We start from the raw sequence: 23515 nt of genomic DNA on the forward strand, positions 1-23515 counted from the left end.
GTGCCACAACAGACAGTAACCCTTCAAGTTTATTTTCAGATTAATGGTTCAATGTGAGCACTATTCATGACTTTACAGATATCCAAATGACACTCAAGCTCTTCTCAATTATTTAATAGCATTTGAGGTGCTATTAAATAAATTGCTAGGGAAATTATGCACCGAACCTTGCATTGTGGAGTTTATATATTGACTGGCAGTCAGCACGACTGCTGCAAAAAAGTCCCAAAGCATCTGTCAACAGTATGCATGTGTAACATTGATACAAAATGTGAATAAAAAACTTGGAACAATACCCAATGACGATGCAGCACTTTCATAATTAAGCATGTGCAGTTCTCTCAGTATAAGCCATTGATTTTAGATACCTTTAGCTGAGGCATCCAGTATATGACTATTTGGGAATTAAATTGAATGATTATCTCTGACTAGTATTTCTTTTATTTATTTCAGATTTTTGTGGACATGAAAGAAAGGTATAGAGAAAAAATAAGAAGAGCTAAACAGATGAATAATGAAAGCAAATGAATCCAGTGAAAGAGACAAAATATGATTTGACATAGACTAATCAGAATTCAATGTATTTATAAAAAGCATGTTTTTCTATTTTATATATATATATATATCAATTTGCATATTGTGCATATGAATGTAATTCACACATTAGAAGTTCACCAGTTACATTATGTACATGAATAACCAATATAAGGAAATTCTGAGTTGTGTAAAATGAATTTTTTTCCGAACCAGAAAAATCATGAAAATTTTTGCATCCTCTTTTTTTATCTTCAATTCAAAAAATTAGCAAGTCCGAAATGAACAGTATGCATGGAAATGATGATTCAATTCAGTAACGTGGCCTCTTGTACTCTGGCTCACCACTGCAAGAAAAAGAAAAGAAATTGAAATAGCTTTATGAGCAGAGTTGTAGAAAAGTGTTAAAATTATAAACCAAAAGCAGAACTAATTATAAATGCTTATTTTATAGTCAATGATATGGTCTAGTATATTTATTACCCTATGGTCAAAGCAAGTAAGCATATATATATATATATAGATGCACCTTTAGAAGGTCTAGTCAAGGTCTAGAAAATTAATATGAAATTCAATATTTAAATACAGTAAAATCTTGGTATAACGATACTCTGCAGACCAAGAAAAATATCCTTATACAGCAAGGCTGAAAAAAATCTCAAAAAATCTAGGAGATAGCAAATATTTTTACCCGAAGAAAAAGATCCAAAATAACGCTTCTTATGACTTTTTCAGGGGCATAGTGACCCTCTTTCATGTTGGCAGATATGCTGATATAAATTTCAAAAATTTTGTGCTGCTCTCAGCCTGCAATTTAGTAACTACACAAAGAAAATTTTAGGTGCCAATACCAATTTTTCAGTAGCCCTGATGACCAGGCGCCTGGGATTTGTCCAGCCCAGTTGTAGAGAGATCATCATTATATCAACAGGTGGTAGTTTAACATTAGGCTACAGGTATTTCCAAACATCAAAACAACACTTGAAAAAATATCATTGTAGAGGGATTTATCATTATATCAAGTATTGATGTAGTGTGAGGCTTCACTGTATACATTAGATAGCAGCTAGTCCTGATGACCCTCCCCCCATCCCCAAGAAGTAAACAGCAATGGGAAAAAGAACCCAGTTCCCTATCCATGGCTATCTCTGACATCATGAGAAACGAAACTGGAAACCCAATAAGCTTGTTACATGCCATGCTAATTTTACATTGAATTTTACCATGGGGGGGGGGGGGCAGTCCCCATGAAATACAGGCACCCACTGCCACGTGACTATAATTTTTAGTCAAGACTGTCATGTCATACCATACATGTACTGAATAAGGAGGGGGCAAGAAACAAATATGATGACAAAGAAAGACAGACACAGGCCTCTACTGACTCTCAATATTAGATGCAGTGCTGTCGATATGAGTGATCCAACAGGATAAAGAACCTCTAAGTCAAAGGAGACGGACAAACTCGAAACTATTAAAAAATTTTCATTCATTAAAAAAAACTTTCATTACATCAATCTTTAATTTTATTTTGTATATTCGATTATTTTTGTTGTTTGCAGTTTGATTCACTATTTAATCACCGAAAGACTCTTTATGGAAGATGTAAAATGCCCCCCCCCCACGTCTTTGGAAACATTCACTCGCATGGCCAGCTCGCTTCAACTTGTCAAGATAACCTTGATTAAACGAATTGTTAGATATATAGTGAATGCCTAACACAGGTATATTACCCACTATTATTGACTATTTGAAAAATAAACTAGTTTAAAAGATGAACCCAGGTAACAAAAATTATTCACTAATCAAATAATGTCCCAGTTTTAATTAACATGGTTCTACTGTAATAGGAATTAGCTCATACTTACACTCCATATAAATCAGTGTCCTTCCTTCTAGCAATGATCTAAAAATAAATTTTTATGAATGAGTGTACAACAAAACAGAAATACTAATGAATATGTGCACTAATAAAACTAATTGAGAAACAAATAGGAATTCACATAATTTATACAAAGCTTATACTGTTACATGTCAAGCTTTATGTCTTTTGTTTTTGTAATTTGATGAATTGCTTGTGATACCAGTGTAAACGCATACATCCTGAATGGCTTTTCTACTCATGTCTCTCACCAAGAGACTGAACCCTAGCAACTTGGTGCACAGAATTTCTATAGTAATGCTCATAGAATTGCATCTATGACATCTCTTCTCTACAAGTTGTAGCTTTGTGTCAGGAAAGATTCAGAACTATAAGTCAGCTTTTCACTTATAAAACATGTGATCAAATGTTATTAAAAACATTGGAATAAATTGGTGCATGTCGAAATTCGCCATGTATATATTATATAACCTAATATGAAGGTAGTTTTCGAGGAATGCTTGTTATCCATTCAAGTAGTGCCAGTGTCTTCCAAAGTCGGAAGCAACAACGTGGAAGGTTATTTGCCTGTTTCATATTATGAATGAATTTAAATGTTGTAGGCCTGATTGCTCTCTGGGGAAAGACTTTTATAAATAAAAGATTGTCTTGTATTTCTGCCTCAATGTTGGAGCAAATCAGAAAACCAACTTCAGGCGACTACCATTGCGTGGTCTCTTAAATTAATGAATTCTTTTCTCTGAAACAGATAAATCATATATTTGTAAACAAAAATGTAGAACATGTTTTTGACAAAATTACAATGTTTATATCTCAAGCATATGCATAAGTTTTCCACTCATATGCCCAGTGGTCACAATTATTGTAGCCCCCCATGCTCATCAATAACTTTGATTCAGTATAAATCAACAAAATAGAATCTCATTGAGTTTTGAATCATCATGTCAATACATAATTCACCTGATTTATTTTTTGCAACTCCCTGTCAAGCTTTGTCTTTTCGTCACGTTTCCCTGTACCAGTCCTACGTGTTTTACGGCCATCAGCCATCTTTACGCCATACTGAAAAGCAGCTCTGAAGGGTAAAAAAGCCTTTATATTATAGTAGAAAAAAAATTATATAAAAATATACAGTATGCAACACAATTATAAGTTCATCCTCATTTCTTAACACATTCACAACATGTTAGGTTGTGTTGATAGTTAATGGCAAACATTACATGCTGCAGTGAGATCAGCAATGAATATGCAAAGCAAAAATCCATGATACCACATAAATCAAAACTTATTATTTTGATATATCTTTATATCTACAGGAAGTGCATAATACGAATTTTATAATACATTCTGCATATTTGATAATGAATTATAATATAAGACAAAAATATAAGGCCACCAACAATTTATGGTGGTAAAAACTGTTGAAGCTGAAAAGGAAAATTATTTTAACACACTATTCACAGGTCACAAGTTAAGTCATGTTTTTATACACATACAAAGCCAGTGTGATCAGTGAACTTTTCCTTAAAAGACCTGTCTATAATGTGTTGATACTTGGTTGATTTCTACTTCCATTTGATATGAATATTATTTAATTTATAATAAAGTTTCACATTAATATAACAAAATGTAAGAACAATTATATGTAGAAAAATATATATTACAACATATAATTTTAATAAATATAAGCAGTTTTTTAAATACATTCTTAAAACAGCTGGGACCTCCTTTTTTTAAGAATGGAGGGCGTTCTATTGCCCAATGGCAATAGAACACTCTGGTCTATTGCCATTGGGCAATCTACCAATTATCGCTTCATCTTTTTTTTCAAAAATAAGGAAGTCATGACAGAAGTGTGTGTGTGTTTGTACTCGACAGTCTACATACATATCTAGCGTAGCATAGGAAGTTAGTGCTGAAAGCTATATTTCAAATAGTGAGTGAACTGAAAGGACTGAATATTTACACTGTTGTAGGTACGGTCTGTTGCTGTCTGAGGTAAATGGGGGGGAGGAGCACTGATGTTGAGTAGGTTGCTCACAATAAATACAGATTAGTATTATTTGATATTTACATTTTTATTAACAATTTATAATTTTTTACGATACAAAAAGAGGTACATCTGAAAAGTGTGTCGAGAGGACGAAAGGTAAGCATATACAATTACACCTCCTTGACTTCAGAAAAATATGCTCGTTGCCAATATAAGAAAAATAATATTAAACATAATGCAATAATAATAGACATTGACTACTGAAACGGGTCACTAAACTGTCTGTGGCATGACTTTTTAACTGGGAGATAGGCTCACATTCACTCGTCGAAGTTGGGTACCACGGAAAACCAACTTCAGCTGACCACCACTGTGTTTTCTATTTTTCACCCTGATCATGTTATCAATGAGTATACGTCCTTCAAATTTTTACGATGCTATGCATCCGAATGCACAAGTTGAAAAACATCGCTAATATGTTTTCATTTACACAAATGAAAACTATTATTTTCATTTACACAAATGAAAACTGGCACATAGTTATGTCTTGTACTGAAGGTTTATTCGTTCATTGCATTCCCAGATTAGAGTTGACAGATATCACTATCTATGCAGAATTATTGGAAAATTAAAGCTCAAATTTAACAAATCAAATTTAAAATAATTATACTATATAAAAAAATTAAACTTTCAAAGAAATGTTAAAAAAAGTTTTGCAAACATTGAAAATTGAATAATAAGGTCCTATTTAAAGTTTATGCATCATTCAATATTTTGAATAAATTTTATCTTTTTTTTTCAACACTTACTTTGGAAGTGCTTCTTTGTTACTCATGTATTCACTATATTCTTCTTGAGTATCAAAATCCCATCGACCGATGGGCCCTTTCTTGTTGCCCTAGTAATTTATGATCAAACAAAAGCTTTATGATTTAACAAAGATGATGATGATGATATTCAAATATATAATTTTTTGAACTATCAAGTTAGAAAACCAATAACAAATAACTAAATAAATAATTAACTAAAACAAATATACACAAGCAATGCTTTTAAAAAATCAATTTTCTTTTACAACAAAATCTTAACAAATAAAATACTGTTTGTAAGTATTTCATTACTTAAACGGTTCACAACAAAACCTTGATATACCAATACTCTGTGGACCCCCTAAAAAAATTTTATATCGACAGGCAACATTATCATAGCCTGTCAACAAATATATGCCATTGTTTTGTCATCCTTTCTAAATTGGCATGGCTAGCATCACCAGAAAATGTGCTGAAATGCCTTCCTTCGTGGTGAACAATTGTAATTAATTAGTTGATTAAGAAAATTCAGTTAGATGCATTGCCCCTGTTTACTAGTTTATTGCATTATACTTTTGTGTCTTTTGTGAAGAAAGTAACACAACATCAATAATTTCATTACTACTTTTGATGACGACCCTGTGGTGCAAATTATGATGTTATTGGATGCCTTCAGAAGAATGAAAACAAGTGACAAAATTAAATTTAAAATGAATTCAAGCAAAAATGTAAAAAAATATTGTGTGTGTGTGTGTGTGTGTGTATATATATATATATATATATATATATAGTGGTTTCACAAAATTCTCCTAAAAATATTGTTATGCAGTCAAATCCTGTTATAACAAACTCCAAGAGACTGGAGAAATCGCTTAGTTATAATGAAATTCCATTATAAAGGAATTCCAGGTTTTTCCCATTGTTCCTATGTAAACTTATCTGGGGGATTAGAAAAGTGTTCATTAAAATGAGATTTTCACTATAATGGTATTTGTTAAAACAGGATTCAACTGTAGTGGGATTTATCATAGTAAAGGATTAAGTTTGCATTTGAGATTGGAAACAGAAGTAAAAGAGCAGCAGTCATGAATAAATCGAGTGGATTTATTTTTGATAGCTTCAAGTTCGTCTATATTACTGGAAGGTGTGGGGGTCCCAGACCTCAGTTGCATATAAAAGTATGAGAAATATAAATTTGGTAGCACAGAAGTTGGATATCTTGAATAGAGTGTTTGAGGTTGCAACAAAGGAAGTAAAGTTTATTAAGACATTTCTGATAGACATAATTGACATGATTATCCTAACATAGGTCAGTCGAGATTATGACAACCAGGTATTTAATTTAAGAAACTTGGGATATAGTTATGTTATTGATTGAGTATTAAAATTTGAGGGGTAGTGACTTACAAAAAACTCTCATGAGAACTGTTTTAGAAATGCTTAAAGGCGTATGCCAAAATGAGCACGAGTCTGAGATGGAAGCCAGATTACGTTGGAGAATTTCTTGATTGGACTCGTGATTGATGGTACGATAAATTTCAGTCACCAGCAAAAAATCTAATTATGCAGTTTAGGATTCCAGAGAAATAGTTTATGTAGATTAAAAACAATAAAGGTGATAGGACTAAAATTAGAGTATTTATTTCAAACAGTTTAATATGTATATTATTTATGTATAATTGATGTGCATATGAGATATTTACCATGTCCATTTTAGAGTAATCAACTTCATCATCACTGTCAGCAACAGCATCTTCATTTTCAGGAGCTCTAAAGTGGAATTGAACAGTTTAAAACTTGTTTTATATACATAAAGTATTTTTAAACAGGCATGACAATAGACAAAAATTTTGTGAAAGTAGTTATAAAAAATAACAAAGTTATAAATAACTTTATAAATATATCATAATATATAACTTTAAATACAGTTAAACCTGACTAAGACGGACACTGTATGAGACAGAAACCTGCCTTTAATGGAATCAAAATAATATCTGTTTAATGATTAATGTTTTGATTTGCACCTTTACAAAATGGAAATCTGCCTAAAACTGAATATTATTTCAGTAATAAGATCTTCAAAGTACAGTAGAAGCTGCTTATTAAAATTACAGATAATTTTATCATTCGAGTATTTTATCACTTTCATAAAAAAAGAACACCCTAGCAGATACAGGGAAGCGCAATGTGAGAAAATTGCCCCCCCCCCCACTTGTTTAGTGAAAAAATTGTATTACTGGCATAGGTGGGAGGGTGAAGGAAGGCATTCCCCCTCACACCCTCTGTGATTTGCTCCTTCCTTCCTGTTCGAGGAGTCTGTATATATTTATGAATGGGCCTATATCATAACATGGGAAAAATTATCAGCATCTTGAATTTTTTTGTTTTTTTCCACTCCCAATTTTTTTTTTTTTTTTTTTTTTTTTTTTTGCATTTTGAAGCTATGGTTGAACCAGATGATAGATCTAGATCTAGATATATGATATATCATATATATTGGATCAAGCCAATATGATCCATGATGGAACATATCTTACATATAAAGTATTGTAACCTATATTGATCAAATACACTGAATTTCCACAATGACTGAATCAAAGTAAAAAAAATTGGGATATCAGATTAAAAAGAAAAAAAATCATGTTTTTTAGCATCATGATTAGAAAAAATGAATTGGTACAATGAAGGGGCACGATTGAATATTTTGCAATCAGTTCTGTTTGAAACAAAATGAAGCTGTCGTGTTTTTACATGAAATGGGACGTATATGATATTTGCTCCTTGGTTTCCTTCAGAAATATTTATCAATCATTATTGTTATCAGAAACCCAGAATCCCCGTGATCACATTAAACAGCATGCACTAAACTTACACTGATACATTCAGTAATACTTACTTTTAAAAGTCAATTTCTAACAAACAGTCAAGAGAAAAAACACAAAACTGAATACTTATGTTTTATATGATTGGGCATAATCATATTGCTTTCAAATGTTTGTTAATTTAATTAAATCTCTAGTGGTAATTGATACATTTCCTTCAACTTATATCAATGTTTTTTTGTGTGTGTATGAAACATACAAAAACAAGCACTATGACTTGAAATTTTATTAAGAAATATTGCCACATACAGTAAAAATTTGATTAACCATCACTCGTTTAACCCTCAGTTTCTGTTACCCATCACCATCTAAAAAAATACGGAAAAAACAGCCCCAGATTTAAAGGTCCAAAAGATCGGATCACTGCTATAGTCTGTGCAAATGCCACCTGCAATCATAGATTACTCCTGCTGTGGTAATTGGTAAATTCGAAAAACCATCTGCTTTCAAAAATTTAAATATGAATACATTGTCTGTGAACTATTATGCCCAAAAAAGTGCTTGGATGGACCAAACAATTTTTTCAGAATGTTTCCACAATATTTTCATGCCTCAAGTTAGAGCTCATACGGCCGAAAAGCAGTTGCCACAGGAAGCACTGCTGTTAATGAACAATGCCCCAATAAACACCATCTTGTGAAATCAAAAGTGATGATGATCATCAGATGATGGCCAACTAACATGCCTCTTTCTCCCAGCATATACACAACTTCACTTATACAGCTTATGAACCAGGGCATAACTGAAAATATGAAGATACCTTACAGAAAAGCTTCTATTGAAGGCTTGCTCTTATCTGATGATGCCATAACTGCCAAAGAATTTTGGAAGAAATACAACATAAATGGGAGACATTATTATCAATATCGCCACTGCCTAGGCTGACCTTATATTGAACTTTATTTTGATCATTTTGTGTATGTATTATTCACTTTTAAAAGATTTTTTTTTTATTTTCATCATAAGTCCACAGTAAAATCACATCACTGTACATATGTATTCAGAGATTTCTGTTATCTGTCTATTTGGTTATCCATTACTGCCCTGGTCTGGACGGTGAAGGTTAATTGAAGTTTTACTGTACATACAATGGTGCAACACTTGTATTAAACTCACAATTTTTTTTAAAAAATTTGAAAGCTCCTACCTATGCTCACACTGCTTATTCTCAAAAATATCATAAATTATATTTTAAATAATTATAAACATATAAATTTTTTTATGAGATCATTGGTTTCATGAATTTATACAAAGATGTTACTTTACGTGAACCACAAATTGAGTAAGGCAAAAATGACTAAATGTATGGTAATTTCATTATTCAGCAGATTGTAATCTTAAAACTATACAAGATATCAAACAGCAAACTTACCCTGGGTAACACTCAGCATAACTTTCGGGCATATCTCTCTCAATCTTGCTAGTAAGTTTTGCTTTCAAACGATTATCTTCACCTTTTGGTGCAGACCCTCTGAAAATATATATTTCAATGAATGAATATCAGTGCAAACACAGATTACTGGTACATAAATCTCATTTGGAGGAAATTTTTAATAATTTAAAAAAAAAAAAAAAAATTGACACAAACCCTTTATCTTTAGCATCAGCATCTAACCCACTTGTTGCTTCATTCAACCCGATGTAATTGCTCCATTCCTGCGTTGACAAAATACATTCAATAAATAAGTAACTTTAATAACAATTTTTTTCCTTTCAAAAGATGAAAAATTTATTTAAAAAAATGAATTTTAAAATAGCAATAAAATTTTCTACAAAAATAAACCCTGATATAGCATTTGACACCAGAAATATTCAGTAAGAAAATCTCCCATACGTAGTGTTTACAGAAATTATATTTTACAAACATTGCATTTTAAATTAAAAATACATTTTACTACAGGATAAAGATTAATTTTGCATTAAATGATCAATGCAGAGCTTTGAAAGCTCATATAAATAAGTAATATAAAATTTTATATCATATGATAATGAAGTTAATCACATTTCAAACTTACATTTGATCGTTCATAGTCTTTATTTTCTTTGACCTTTTCATCCTGCAGTAAATTAAAAATGAGGAAATCAGACCAGAAATGAGAAAAATATAAATCAAACTAACATAATTTAGTGAAAAAGTTGTTTCTAAATGATATTTCAAGAAATTTAAAACAAATAACTTGTGTAAGGAAAAAATTTTTGAAGAGAAATATTTAAAAACAGTTTGATGTTACACAGACTTTTCAACAGTGAAAAAAAATATATATTCCCAGCATTAACTGGTGTGCAGTATGATTTTGGGGGGGGGGGGGGGTAAGGAAACTCAGATTTTTTAATGTGGGAGCCCAGTACTTTAGTACCCTAGCATGCCAAGGAAAGTAGACCAACTGACTCAATCAATTCTTGAGTACAAAGTGTTTAAGAATTACCCAAAATCTGTAACTCATATTATTGGACATGATGAAAAAAAAAGTTTTATCGAAGAACGCGGGTCTACACACCTCACTTTTTTTTCTGGCATGACGGCTAATATAGTGGAAATAAGTTATACATATGACAGAGTGTCTCAAAATTGACTGGCGGTTTTCAAAATAGAAAAGCAAGAAAACAGTGACAGCTATTAAAGTAATTCTTGCGAAATATAAATGTGCAAAGTCAGGAATTTCAGGTACGTCATTACTACGGCTCAGATTTCTATGTCTTTGCATATTTTGCTATTTTTACATGATAGAGCATATTTTCAAAATTTCAAGGCATATTTTGCATATTTCGTGATTTTCGACAAAAAAGTAAATTTTTTCCTCGCTATTCCAATCCTGCTTCAGACTGGTTTTTGCAGTTCCTGCTTCTGATGAGAGCTCTTGGGATAGGATTTTTATGCACTAAAAATGGAACGTTGTTGCTGATTGGTAAAAAATCCCGAAATTCAGGTTTTTCAACCAATCAGCAATGACATTGAATTGTTAGAGCATAAAAATATTAGCCCTTCAACAACACTGGTGTGTGGCTGTAAATAAATAAATAATCCAATTTGGTGTCTGTGATGGGAACTCGTGGGAAAAGTTGGCTAAAATTGGTAAATGGGGGGAAATGTTAGTGACTGTTTAGTTAGACTGTTGAGTTTTTATAGAATAAAAAGAATTATTTATTTATTTTTTTAATTTTGTGCTTGTCTAAAGCTAAATACACTACTTGCCTAAGTAAAGCTAGATGGCAGCACATTAATTCTGAATTTGGAGGGAAAAACTTGCTCAAAAGGGAAATTTTGGCTCGATGAGATTAGTTAGTAAAACAAAGAATTTCTTTTCATACAAATAAGTAATGGTTCAAAATAATTTAGACTGCATCATTATCACATTATTTTCCTAAAAAAACTAATGTTATTTGAGATAGGAATGAAAAATTTTTTAGGACATATTTTTCGTTTTATAGGGCATATTTATGGGTTTTTAAGAGCATAAATGCATATTTCATAGAGCATTTTTTAGACGTTTTTAGGGCATAAAAATGCTAGCCCTAGTCATTAGTTTTACAGTTATTAAATTTTTTAAAAATCAACTTTCTATATGGACATCCTGTGCCCAAAAACCCAATTAGAAAGTTGTTGCTATGTCTCCCCTGATGCCAACAAAAAGATGCCATGCTCCTAAGTGCAATATTCGCAGATATATTTGAATTCAAAATTGGAGGAAAGTTGAGAAAGAACAGATGCTTCTTTCCCAACTTTTCTCAGATTTTTAATTCAGCTACCCTTGGAAATATTGAGCTTAGAGAAACGTTATATTTTTTTGTTGGTATCAAAAGAGACGGCAATAACTTTCAAATTGGGTTTTTGGGCACAGGGTGTCCATATAAAAGGTTGATTTTTTTAAAAATTTAATAACTATGAAACTAATGGCATATCTGAAATTCTTGACTTCGCACATTTATATTCCACAAGAATGACTTTAATATCTATCGCTGTTTGTTTGGCTATCCCATTTTAAAAACTGTCAGTCGATTTTGGGACACCCTGTAAGAGACAACTCATTCAGTACGGCTTAATTTGAAACAAACTGAAATACAGTGCAATGCATGTAATGCAATTGATCAAATAGAAAAAAATTATACAATGCTTATACAGCACACTCATACACATTGTTTTTAAATTATTTTCAAATACTTAAACTCCATAGTGCTCATAATTTTGACTTTTCTTAGCTTTTATCTTGGTAAAATTGAAGTGAGTTAGTTGCTACTTGAACCATTAAAAATATTTATATGGTTTTACGTTTAAAAGTATTTTGTGAGATTGATTCAATGTGAGATTGAGAAAAATATATTTAAATTTTTATTCTAATTTTATGGAAACTTAGTAATAAAGGCGCCTGAAAAACAAGAGCCAATGAAAAAAAATTATTTTATTATTTATTAAATTTATTTTACTAGCATAATTTTTAGAATAAGCAACAAGGCATTTTTCTAAGAACATTTACAGGCCCCTGACTTTTTTTCTATTCGTTAAATTTTGAATTACTTCTAGAATTTCATTTTGTTAATTAGCTTTTCAAAAAAAAATGTCCAGATTTTTCACATGTAATTCAAGGAATGCCTCTAAAAATTCCTATTGTAATGAGAATGTGTATGCTCCTGCACATGAACCAGTAGTTGGAATGCAAGCATATATCAAACAAGTGAAAGATGCTTTGTATTTAAAGTTTGGACCCTTCTGTAACACTAATTATTAGATTTTCGAGAAAGACAATTACAAGCCAGAGGGATGTTTCGATAATTTACGATTAAAAAGAATCTCATAAGAGTTTTTTCTTCTACAAAAATTTAGCTTGATTTAACAAATCACTAAACTTACCTCAGTCTTTGGTTTTTCAAAATATGATTTCTTCTTTTCAGATTCTGCTTTCTCGCTAGATTTATTCTTTTTTTGCTTCTCAAGTGTTGGTATATAATCTCCAACATCAGGGTATATACTGAGAAAATTATAAAATGAATTATTCAAGTAAGCATAAGAACATTGTAACTTGAAAAGAAAATACAAAAATTCAATGATTTTAAACAAACCTGTCATCAGTGACCTTTGGCCTACTTCTTTCTTCTTCTTTTCCTTTCCCCTTTTCTCGCTTTTTACCTTTTTTGTTGTGCATCCCTTGTCTCAAATATGACAGCACCTGAGCTAACTTATTAATAACTATATCGTTGGTAGTGAGTGTGGTTTGGGCCTATTAAAAAAAGCAATTGATATAGACTGCAGGTATATAGAATCATTTAAAAAATATACTTCTTAATAAAATAGGATTTAAATATCAAATCCTGCATCAAATGATGAAATTAAGAAAAAAAATTCATGAAAAAACACTTGCAGTTTTCAAAATACAAAGTCTGCATACACGAATGACACAATTTTGAAAATTCTTATTTTCAAACTATTATTACACGTAATATAATCAGTGATACATATAAATAAAGAAAACCATTTCAAGTTTTTTTTTTCAGTTGCAAATGCTCAATGTGTGAACCTTTCACAACACAACAAACATCTAATCTCTAATCAAGTTTATTTTGCAGTTTTATACAGTCGATGGTTCAAACTGAAGTACCAATGAGTTTTCTAAGTTCATTGAGTGTTTTCAGCAAATGTTTGTATAAACCCCTATTCCCAAAAACCTCAATGAACTTAAAGAATGCATCAGCACTGCATTTTGAACCACGTTCAAACGTGGTAATAAACATACATGTGGAGCATACAACCACGTTCATTGACCTTCTAAAACTGCAAAATATGTGGAATGAACTTGATTACAGATTAGATGTTTGTCAGGCTATTTATGAAAGGGTCACACATTGAACATTTGTAACTAAAAAAACTTGGAATGGTTTTCTTTATTTATATGTATCACTGATTATATTACATGTAATAGTTTTGAAAAAAATGAATTTTTCAAAAACAGGTCATTTATGCTTATCCTGTATTTCCACTATATTTTAGAAAATTGACTTGATCTTAGAAAATTATGATTTATAAAACTTTCCAAAATTTTTTATTGATGGCATGGCAATAATAAGAATGACAATAAAAGTTTCTCACTTCAAAGCTAGGACAATCATCCTTGCTCCTCAGCACAGTTGTCGGTATGTCACTTTCAGCATATTCATCCTCTAAGTCAATGACATATGCCATTCTGTTAGGCAGGAAAAGTTCACTTTTCTCTGGATATCGTTTTTTGAAAACTTGCATGTAAATGTCTTTACCTGAAAAATATGACATGTATGCAGTTGATAGAATGTAATCAGAAAAAACAAAGGCTAATAGTTTTATCAACTGATTATAACAAAAATTTAGGCTAAGCAGAAAATTTAAATGAGAAATATAATTTGAGGTAAAACTCACCAAGGGTAGTACGAAACTGCATCTCTTCCTCACCTTCCTTATCTCTGGAATTAAAACAGCATCATAAGTTCTGTTTTTCGCATACAAAAAGAGTGTGCTACTAATCATTGTTGGCAAATTTTCTTGTAAAAATTTCTTATATAAACTGAAGAGCCAAAAAAACTGGTGAGGCATGTGTATGCAAATAAAGAGATATGGAACCAATCAGAGTACGGCGCTGCGGTCCGCAACGTCTATATAACACAAGTGTCTGGCATAGTTGTTAGATCGGTTACTGCTGCTACAATGGCAGGTTATCGAGATTTAAGTGAGTTTGACCGTGGTGTTATAGTCGGCGCACGAGAGATGGGACACAGCATCTCCAAGGTAGCGATGAAATTTGGATTTTCACGTACGACCATTTCACAAGTGTACCGTGAATATCGGGAATCCGGTAAAAAATTAAATCTACGACATCGCTGCGGCTGGAAAAAGATCATGCAAGAACGGGACCAACGACGACTGACGAGAATCATTAAACGTGACAGACGAGCAACCCTTCCGCAAATTGCTGCAGATTTCAATGCTGGGCCATCAACAAGTGTCAGCGTGTGAACCATTCAATGAACTATCATCGATATGGGCTTTCGGAGCCGAAGGCCCACTCGTGTACTCTTGATGACTGCACAACACAAAGCTTTATGCCTCGCCTGGGCCCGACAACACCGACATTGGACTGTTGAGGACTGGAAACACGTTGCCTGGTCTGATGAGTCTCGGTTCCAATTGCTTCGAGCTGATGGACGTGTACGGGTATAGAGACAACCTCATGAATCCATGGACCCTACATGTCAACAGGGATACTGTTCAGGCTGGTGGAGGCTCTGTGATGGTATGGGGCGTGTGCAGTTGGCGTGATATGGGACCCCTGATACGTCTAGATACGACTCTGACAGGTGACAGGTACGTAAGCATCCTGTCTGATCACCTGCACCCATTCATGTCCATTGTGCATTCCGACGGACTTGGACAATTTCAGCTGGACAATGCGACACCCCACACGTCCAGAATTGCTACAAAGTGGCTAGAGGAACACTCTTCTGACTTTAGACACTTTCGCTGGTCACCTAAATCCCCAGACATGAACATTATTGAACATATCTGGGATGCCTTGCAACGTGCTGTTCAGAAGAGATCTCCACCCCCTCTTACTCCTACGGATTTATGGACAGCCCTGCAGGATTCATGGTGTCAATTACCTCCAGCACTACTTCAGACATTAGTCGAGTCCATGCCACGTCGTGTTGTGGCACTTCTGCGGGCTCGCGGGGGCCCTATACGGTATTAGGCAGGTGGACCAGTTTTTTTGTCTCTTCAGTGTACATATACAAGGGCACAACAGGCAAAATGCCCAACGAGGTGGCTGAGAAAAAAATGTCCAAAACAAGTATGGATGTCATATATTACTATAATACAGCAACCAAATTAAAAATGCAATCACAAAAATTATGAAATTAAGTGTTATACATAAGAAAAAATGAAAGCATCTCTCTCTTTTTATCCTTGTATGAACTTACATTAAATAACTGATAAATGAGATCAGCAGAAAAACTCTTCCATAAATAATACATCACAGTAGGAGAACAATACACAAAAAAGCAGATTGAGTTGAAATAGATTGTATTTTAATTTTCCCATTCTCAAAAGATTTTGATTTTAAGGATCAGGTTATAGGAACCTCTAAGTTTGTTCTAACTCATTGAAGCAAAGCTTGAAAATGATGATAAAAAAATAGTTAAGAAAACAAAACATTCAACACTCTTTAAAAGATCTTGTTGCAAAGTTAAATACACAGCAGGACTGGAACTAGCATGCAATTGGGAGTGTGTGTGGTGGGGGGGGGGGGTGGTAATTGCTCCAGCAGAAAATTTTAGGGGGAAACAAAATACTATTATAAATCATTGGATTTCACAGTGCTGGGGGGGGGGGGGAGACAACAACAAAATCCTGTTTTTCCCTCATGAAAATCATAGTGACAACCCTGCACAACAATAATAATAAATTCAAGTGATCAGAAATCCATGACTGATGTATGCTGTTTAACAAAACATACATATATAACTATTAATAAGAATACAAGCTCAACAACTTACTTATGCTTCAATAGCACCTTTCCCATCTCTTCTTCTTCTTTCTCTTTGTTTGTGATTTCACTTCGAACCTACAGGTGGAATAAAACAAATCGATAAGTAGACTGAAATAGTAAAACTTCTTCTGAAAAATATGAGTTATATGAGTTTTTTAACACAAAGTTAGATGAATTTAAATGCAATATGTTGACAATAAAAACATATCAATATCAGATATTGAATTAAACCTTTCAGTCCATCTCGTAGAATCCATACTTCCTCTACCTACTGCTTATTTAATATTCCTTTTGGGAGGCATATTTTCCAATAAAATAGTTTTGTCTTGCTGTTATACTGGGATCACTGATTGCCATTCCTCAAGACTGCAAATTTTTAAGGGGAAGGAGAGAATACTTCCTATCTCATATTTATTGAAGATAAATATATTTAATAAAATGAAGATCATTTCTTCAGATATAATTATATAAACTATTCTATAATAAATCACAAAAAAAAATTTTGAGAAATTCAAAAGAGAAAAAAATGGCCCACGAAAAGGTTAATTGGTGAATGGAAAAATTAGAATTTGATATATCATATATGTAATAGAATATTCTTCTAAATTACTAGTATAAAACATATACACACAGTAAAAATCCTGTATAATGATAAAATATCATCTATATAATGTTATTCTCTGGTCCCAATGCAGTTTTCAATTAGTTAATATATTTCATTTACAACAATGATTAATTTATAAAGATGTGTTTCTTTGGTCTTTTGAGTATCACTTATAGGTGTTTCATTATACAGTGAAACCTGTCTAAGACAGACACCGTATGAGATAGAAACCTGTCTTAAATGCAATCAAAATACAGTCTACTCAATGATTAGTGCTTTTATTTGCACCTTTATTAAAGGGAAATCTTTCTAAAACAGAACATTATTTCAGTCGATTGACATTACGTTTCATACAGGTTTCACTGTATATATATAAATATTTTTTTACATAGATATTTAACACATTATTAGTAGTTGTTTGAAGATATTGGCTATAAAGTCTATATTTCTTTATATTATAATTTCCATATTTTTCATTATAGTAAATTTTATTCATGAAATCTGTTTAAGAGAAGAGTTTTATGCAATTTAAGTAAATCAAGAATATTGATAGAAGCTAATTTTTATATTTTTCTGGTAGGGGAAATATGGTTAGCTGATATAAATGTTAAAAAACCAAAATCATGGGTTCAATCAATCACTTTTTTTCCCACAAACATTTCACAAATACAGGGGTGAAGCACAACTATCTTTACTTGCCTTTTGTAACAAAGCATAATCCAAGCCTTTTACTAAATGGGTGTGCTCCATATCACCACCCAAGAATTTAGACTCTTGAATCATCTGACGACGGCGTTCAGCTGCGTCCATGCCACTGAAATAGAAAACCTTTATGAATATAATTAGAAAATGTGAACATGTGCATTCAAGTGCAAATTTATGTGAAATTATACTCGCTTAACAGAGATTTATAGCGGTTAAAGTTTTGTATGCATACATGAAAAAGCTTTGGCTCACAGAAGAATATTAAATAAACATGCTTACGATTTGGCGTCTGGTGCCACAGCCCTATATCCCGCTGCAGATGTGATGGGATCTTCATTTTGATAATCAGGATTGGCACCATCTCTTCTTTCTTTAGCCTATCAGATAAGTTGAAAATTTAGTAACATACACTTCTTCATCAAACACTAACTCTGGCTATATTGCAATTTACTACCATTAGTGAGATGGGTTGGAAGTAAAGGCACTGTCTATCGGTGGTCGCCTCGAGTTCGTTAGGGAAAATATCTTATCTATATCCTCCCTTGGGTTCGAACCCGGGACCCTGACAACCTTCAAGATGGTAGACGAGCATCATACCACCATGCCACTCAGGCACAGTAACATACACTGACAATATAACAGCACTGAGCAATAAGAATAATTCTAAGACATTCCAATAAAAACAATGAAAAAATTTTTTCTTGATCTTTCACCAATTCTTTTAAGATGCACTGTATATTTCATTGGAGGGAAAGAGGAACTTTTCTTGCTTTAATATTCACTGATAATGATAAAAAAATAAAAAATATTTACTTAAGTGTATCTCACTGCACCTCTGCATTTTCACACACTGTATGAGCTAATTAGACTACAAAATAAAGTTTAGAGCTAATTTTGAAAGACTGCACAAAGACATGAAAGGCAACAAAAACACGTCCATGGCAAATCGAGACTCGCTGAACCAGAGGTTGGTGAAAGAAATAACTGCTCAAGATGCCACGCATGATGGTCAAAAGTTGAAAAGTACAGGACGTCCATAATTAAAAGACCCTATTTTAAAGTAGCCTACAGGCAAAACCAGCAATCAGAAAAGTGTGAAATTTTGTGGAGGACTTCATGAAGTGATGGGACTTTGTTTCAGGGAGGATTAGTTTCACATGTCGCCACAAGAGGGCGATTCGCTTTGAATATCTGTAGTAAACATGTAAATTTATGTGATGTCACACAGCAGATGTTATAAACCTAGAAACATTTGTGGAGATCTTGTTTCTCAATGTGTTTACTGCTTACAGTGATAAGTTTACAACATCACGTTTTCTTTGTCCAATTGTTTTACCAAAACAGCAATTTTGCAGTAACTGCTCTACGGAAATATGGGCCTTGGAAGAGGATTCAAACAGGTCCAATGAATGTTAAAAACCTTCGGAGTATGATAACGAAATTTGAAACAACAGGATCATTGGCCATTTATCCTGGAAGAGGAAGAAAACTCATTCCTATAGAAGCAGTATAGGAGGTTTTGCTTCAGGTGGAAGAGGACAGAGCTTCAAATTCTTGTGGTAGCACTAGTGTCAGGAGTGTAGCACAGGCGTTGGATAGGCCGCATTCAACTGTCCATAAGATCATGCTGTATATCCTCAGATATTATCCATACAAACTTTCACTTGTGCAGCGGTTGCTTCCACATGATTATGACGCTCGACTCCAGTTCTCACTGCAGTTTTTAGCTCGTGTTGATGACCCGTGTTCAGAATGACCTTGAAATATCCTCTGGACAGACACAGCACATTTTCCCTTGGATAGTGCAGTCAATACTCACAACTGTCAAATTTGGGAACCAGAAAATCCACACGCTATCTTAGAGGTTTCGTTGCATTCACCAAAAGTGATGGTATAGTGCTAATTTACTGAATCATTTATTCTCAGTCCCTACTTCTATGAGGAGTTTCATTCTACAGGTCCAGTGACATGTTCCATCACTGGGAAGTGATATGCATTGCTGTTACAGAACAAAATTGTTCCAGCTCTGCAAGCACGTCACTCTCTTGTAGACACAATCTTTATGCAAGACGGAGCTCCTCTGCACATTGCAGTGTGTGTTAAGAATGTTCTTAAAACACATTTTACAGAAAAATGTGTCATCAGCCAGAACTTCAGTAATCTATGGCCACCCCGATTCCTAGACCTTAATCCATGCGATTTTTGGTTTTGGGGGAATTTGAAACGTCTGGTAAATCATGACGATTCAAGAACTTTACCTGACCTTAAAGGCAGCATTTCTCACCACGTACTGAACATTTCCCCGCACACACTTTGGTCAGTTGTGGAACATGCCATCTTGCGATTTCACATGATATCTGAAAATGATGTCCATCATGTGGAGCATGTTTTGGTTGCAGTAACAACTGTAAAAGAGTTAAACAATTGTTAAAATTTTAAATGTTTGCCAAAATGAGTCATTTGTTAATCAAACACCCTCTGGTAGCAACATGTGCAACTAATATTTTTCCCCTGAAACAAATTCTCATCACTTCATAAAATCCTCCACAAAATTTCACAATTTTCTGATGACTGGTTTTGCCTATAGGCTACTTTAAAATAGGGTCTTTTGATTATGGACTCCCTGTATATTTACAACTACGAAACATCAATTTGTATATGTTACTCATGAGAAAATATAACAATAGCCTTTTCTATATGCATTAATATTCAAGCAGATTATGATAGTTATGTAAGTTGAATATATATATATAAAATTAGACATGTGAAAAGGTACTTGTAAATTTTAATTACAGACAAAAAAAACTCACTCTGTCTCTATACTTTTTAGCCAATTCAGCTAATTTATCTTCATGCTGACGATTTAATGTTGCGTAAAATCTGAAAATAAAATACACACATTGATTATATAAAAAAACCTTTCTTTATTATCTTTACTTCATTTACATTCACCAGAAATATTATCAACTCAATTATAACTCACTGTATCAAAAAAAAAAAAAAAAAATTGGAAAAATGAATGAAATGCATAAAGCATATATATATGTGTATTTTTTGTAAATTTTTCTTTTTTTTCCAATTTTCTGGACAAGAATTTTTATTTTAAGACTTTCCAAAAATTTCATTTTCAAATTCTCAGGTCTGAAGCTATATTCAAATTAAACCTTGAAATTCCCATAAGTATAGTGTGTCTGTATAATTTGATTGATTACAATGACAGTAATAAGTTAATAATAATTAAATGATTATTTTTGCATCCATATTTACACTTGGAATGTTAGAAACTCAGGATATTTTGGCGGTTGGATGGCATAACAATCATACAAATGCATTGATACAGCGATACAGCAAGTAACAAATTGCTGTGTTTGTAGTGTTATTTCTAGAATATTTTTGCACTTGGGTGGTAAAAGAAAAAGGAATATTTAGGTGGGAGATAATGCACTGAACCTGAAGAACCAGATGCATCCTGGTTCCCATGACTTATATGATTGCGAACTGCAAACCTTCCCAAAGGATGGATGTAAAATCCAGATTATGCACGAGAGTCATTATACAAAATTCACAGGTAGCTATGAAGCATAGATGGAATAATAACTAGGCAGTTAATTAAATTTACATATAACTATATAAAATTGTGGGATTGCAGAAACTCTTTCTTGGAACACTTTGCTGTGAATCCAGAAATAAAATAAACAGTATGTTATGGAAGAAAGATGCTATAGAAACTTACACTAATGAAATTCTTCTAGAACTTTAACCCTAGAATACTAGGGTTAAAATTAGCTTTGATCCAATATGCAAATATTTTGTTGCAAAAGTGAATTATGTACATTTTCTATTATTACTTTTTCCATTATACTATAGGCTTACATTTGTTTTAGGGGAATTCAGCTGTCCTTGTTCATAAATTATGAATAATCACCATGAATAAATTAATTTGCAATTTGAGAGAAACCTGAACAATGTATGACTTATTTTGGTCAGAGAATAAAAAAAAATTACTTCTTTTTTTTCTTTCTCCTCTCAGCTCTGTCATCAGTTTCGTCATTGTCATCATCGTCATCTGATTCTCCAGAATCATCCTTCTCAACACTAAAATTCATAATAGAAATTAGAAAAATGACAATACAGTGAATATACACTAAAAAATCAAATAAACAATAGGCTAATAAGTTATTTAAAAACCTTGTAAGCAGAAAAATTTGAATTTGAAGACATAAGCTGTCCTAAATGCTGTCTTTAGTGTGCTTCTATCTATTTTTTCATACCATAAATATTAAGAGAAGATCAAGAGTAATAATGATAGGCCTATACATGACAGCAGATGATCCTGATGATACATGACAACATATATACTGATTAGCAAAAAAAAAAAAATCACAAACCCAGAACAATTTGACAGTTTGTTTTGAAACTTGGCAGGCCGATAAAAAAACAAGTTATGGAAATGATTAGAGTTATGACAAATTTGGGTGGATAGCTTTGCACCAGAGGGCATAATAGTTTCTACTCTCTGATGCTATATGTAGACCCAACAAAGCTAGTTTAATGTGATTTTCCTGTTATAAAGGAATCATTAAGGATTTCTCATGCCTTTAAGATACTCGCGAAGGAATTTCGTTCAAATTTCTACATTAGAAAGGGACCAGATTGTTGGCTTATAAGAAGCTGGATGATCTTGCCATCGGATTCACAGCACCAATGTTGCTCTGATCAGACGAATAGGCATGTAGGGATCAATGGTAATGTGAGGGTACTCATGCAAGTCAATCTGGGTACGGACATCCTAGACAGATGAATAACAGAAAAGACTCATCCTAAGTCAACCCTGAACGACCAGAATGTCTCTTTTTCTGCTATCCAATGCCACGTGACACTATCCATACGGATTCCCCCTTCAACAAGTACCATTTCAAGCCACTTAGATGAAAATTATCTTGTCTCCTGAAAATCATTACATGTATTTCCACTGACAGTCAAACATCGTCACCTTCATTTGCAGTGATGTCTTGCACAAAAAAACTGGATTGCTGCAAATTAGAATCATGTGATCATCAGTGATTCTAGTCTTGGTAGTGATGATGGCCACATTCGCATCTGGAGGTACCATGGGTAACACCTTTTTTTGTTGAGTGACACACATCTTGCACAGTTTGTGTTACGGTTTGGGGAGCTATTGCATATAATACCTGTTCACCCTTAGTAGTGATCACTGTGACTGTGCAACGATATGCCAATGATGTACTGCAGCCACATATTGTGCCTCTTATGGCAAGGCTCCCCGCAGCTGATTTTCAGCAAATATAATGTCCGGCTGCATACTGAAAAAGTGTCACAAAAATGTCTTCTGAGGATTGACATACTTAATTGGCCAGTAAGCATATCTGATTTGTATCCAACATGTTTGGGGGCCATCTTGGAAGGAAACTCCAGCCACTGTACGAGAACTACAAGCACAATTACAGGAACTGCGGCATCCTCTATGCATCAATGTCAGCCTGTATACAATCTTGTATTGATTCTAGGGGTGGCCAACAGGTTAACTAATTCTAGGTTACTAATAATACAAATACAATGCCACAACAGGAAAATTGCC

At 33.1% G+C, this 23515-nt stretch overlaps 1 protein-coding gene across 1 annotated transcript in view; it reads right to left on the minus strand.

Moving 5' to 3' along the window:
• Positions 1–583: 583 nt before the first annotated feature.
• Positions 584–23515, minus strand: part of beag (IC cytokine homolog beag) — a 31829-nt gene continuing 8897 nt past the window's right edge. Inside the window, exons 4-20 of the mRNA XM_089252583.1 lie at positions 21922–22011; positions 20727–20796; positions 18196–18293; positions 17911–18025; positions 16615–16682; positions 14483–14526; positions 14180–14343; positions 13156–13313; positions 12947–13064; positions 10116–10157; positions 9689–9756; positions 9473–9571; positions 6922–6988; positions 5219–5307; positions 3377–3491; positions 2403–2440; positions 584–881 (exon numbers count right to left, since the gene is read on the minus strand). Coding sequence (XP_089108709.1) covers positions 848–881; positions 2403–2440; positions 3377–3491; positions 5219–5307; positions 6922–6988; positions 9473–9571; positions 9689–9756; positions 10116–10157; positions 12947–13064; positions 13156–13313; positions 14180–14343; positions 14483–14526; positions 16615–16682; positions 17911–18025; positions 18196–18293; positions 20727–20796; positions 21922–22011 — 1477 coding nt within the window. The 3' untranslated portion in view covers positions 584–847. The remainder of the gene's footprint in view (positions 882–2402; positions 2441–3376; positions 3492–5218; positions 5308–6921; positions 6989–9472; positions 9572–9688; positions 9757–10115; positions 10158–12946; positions 13065–13155; positions 13314–14179; positions 14344–14482; positions 14527–16614; positions 16683–17910; positions 18026–18195; positions 18294–20726; positions 20797–21921; positions 22012–23515) is intronic.

The sequence above is a fragment of the Pholcus phalangioides genome, unplaced genomic scaffold (genome assembly GCF_987345545.1).
Source record: "Pholcus phalangioides strain wild (caught in Gottingen) unplaced genomic scaffold, Ppha-v1.0 ptg000030l_1, whole genome shotgun sequence".
Lineage (NCBI taxonomy): Eukaryota > Metazoa > Arthropoda > Arachnida > Araneae > Pholcidae > Pholcus > Pholcus phalangioides.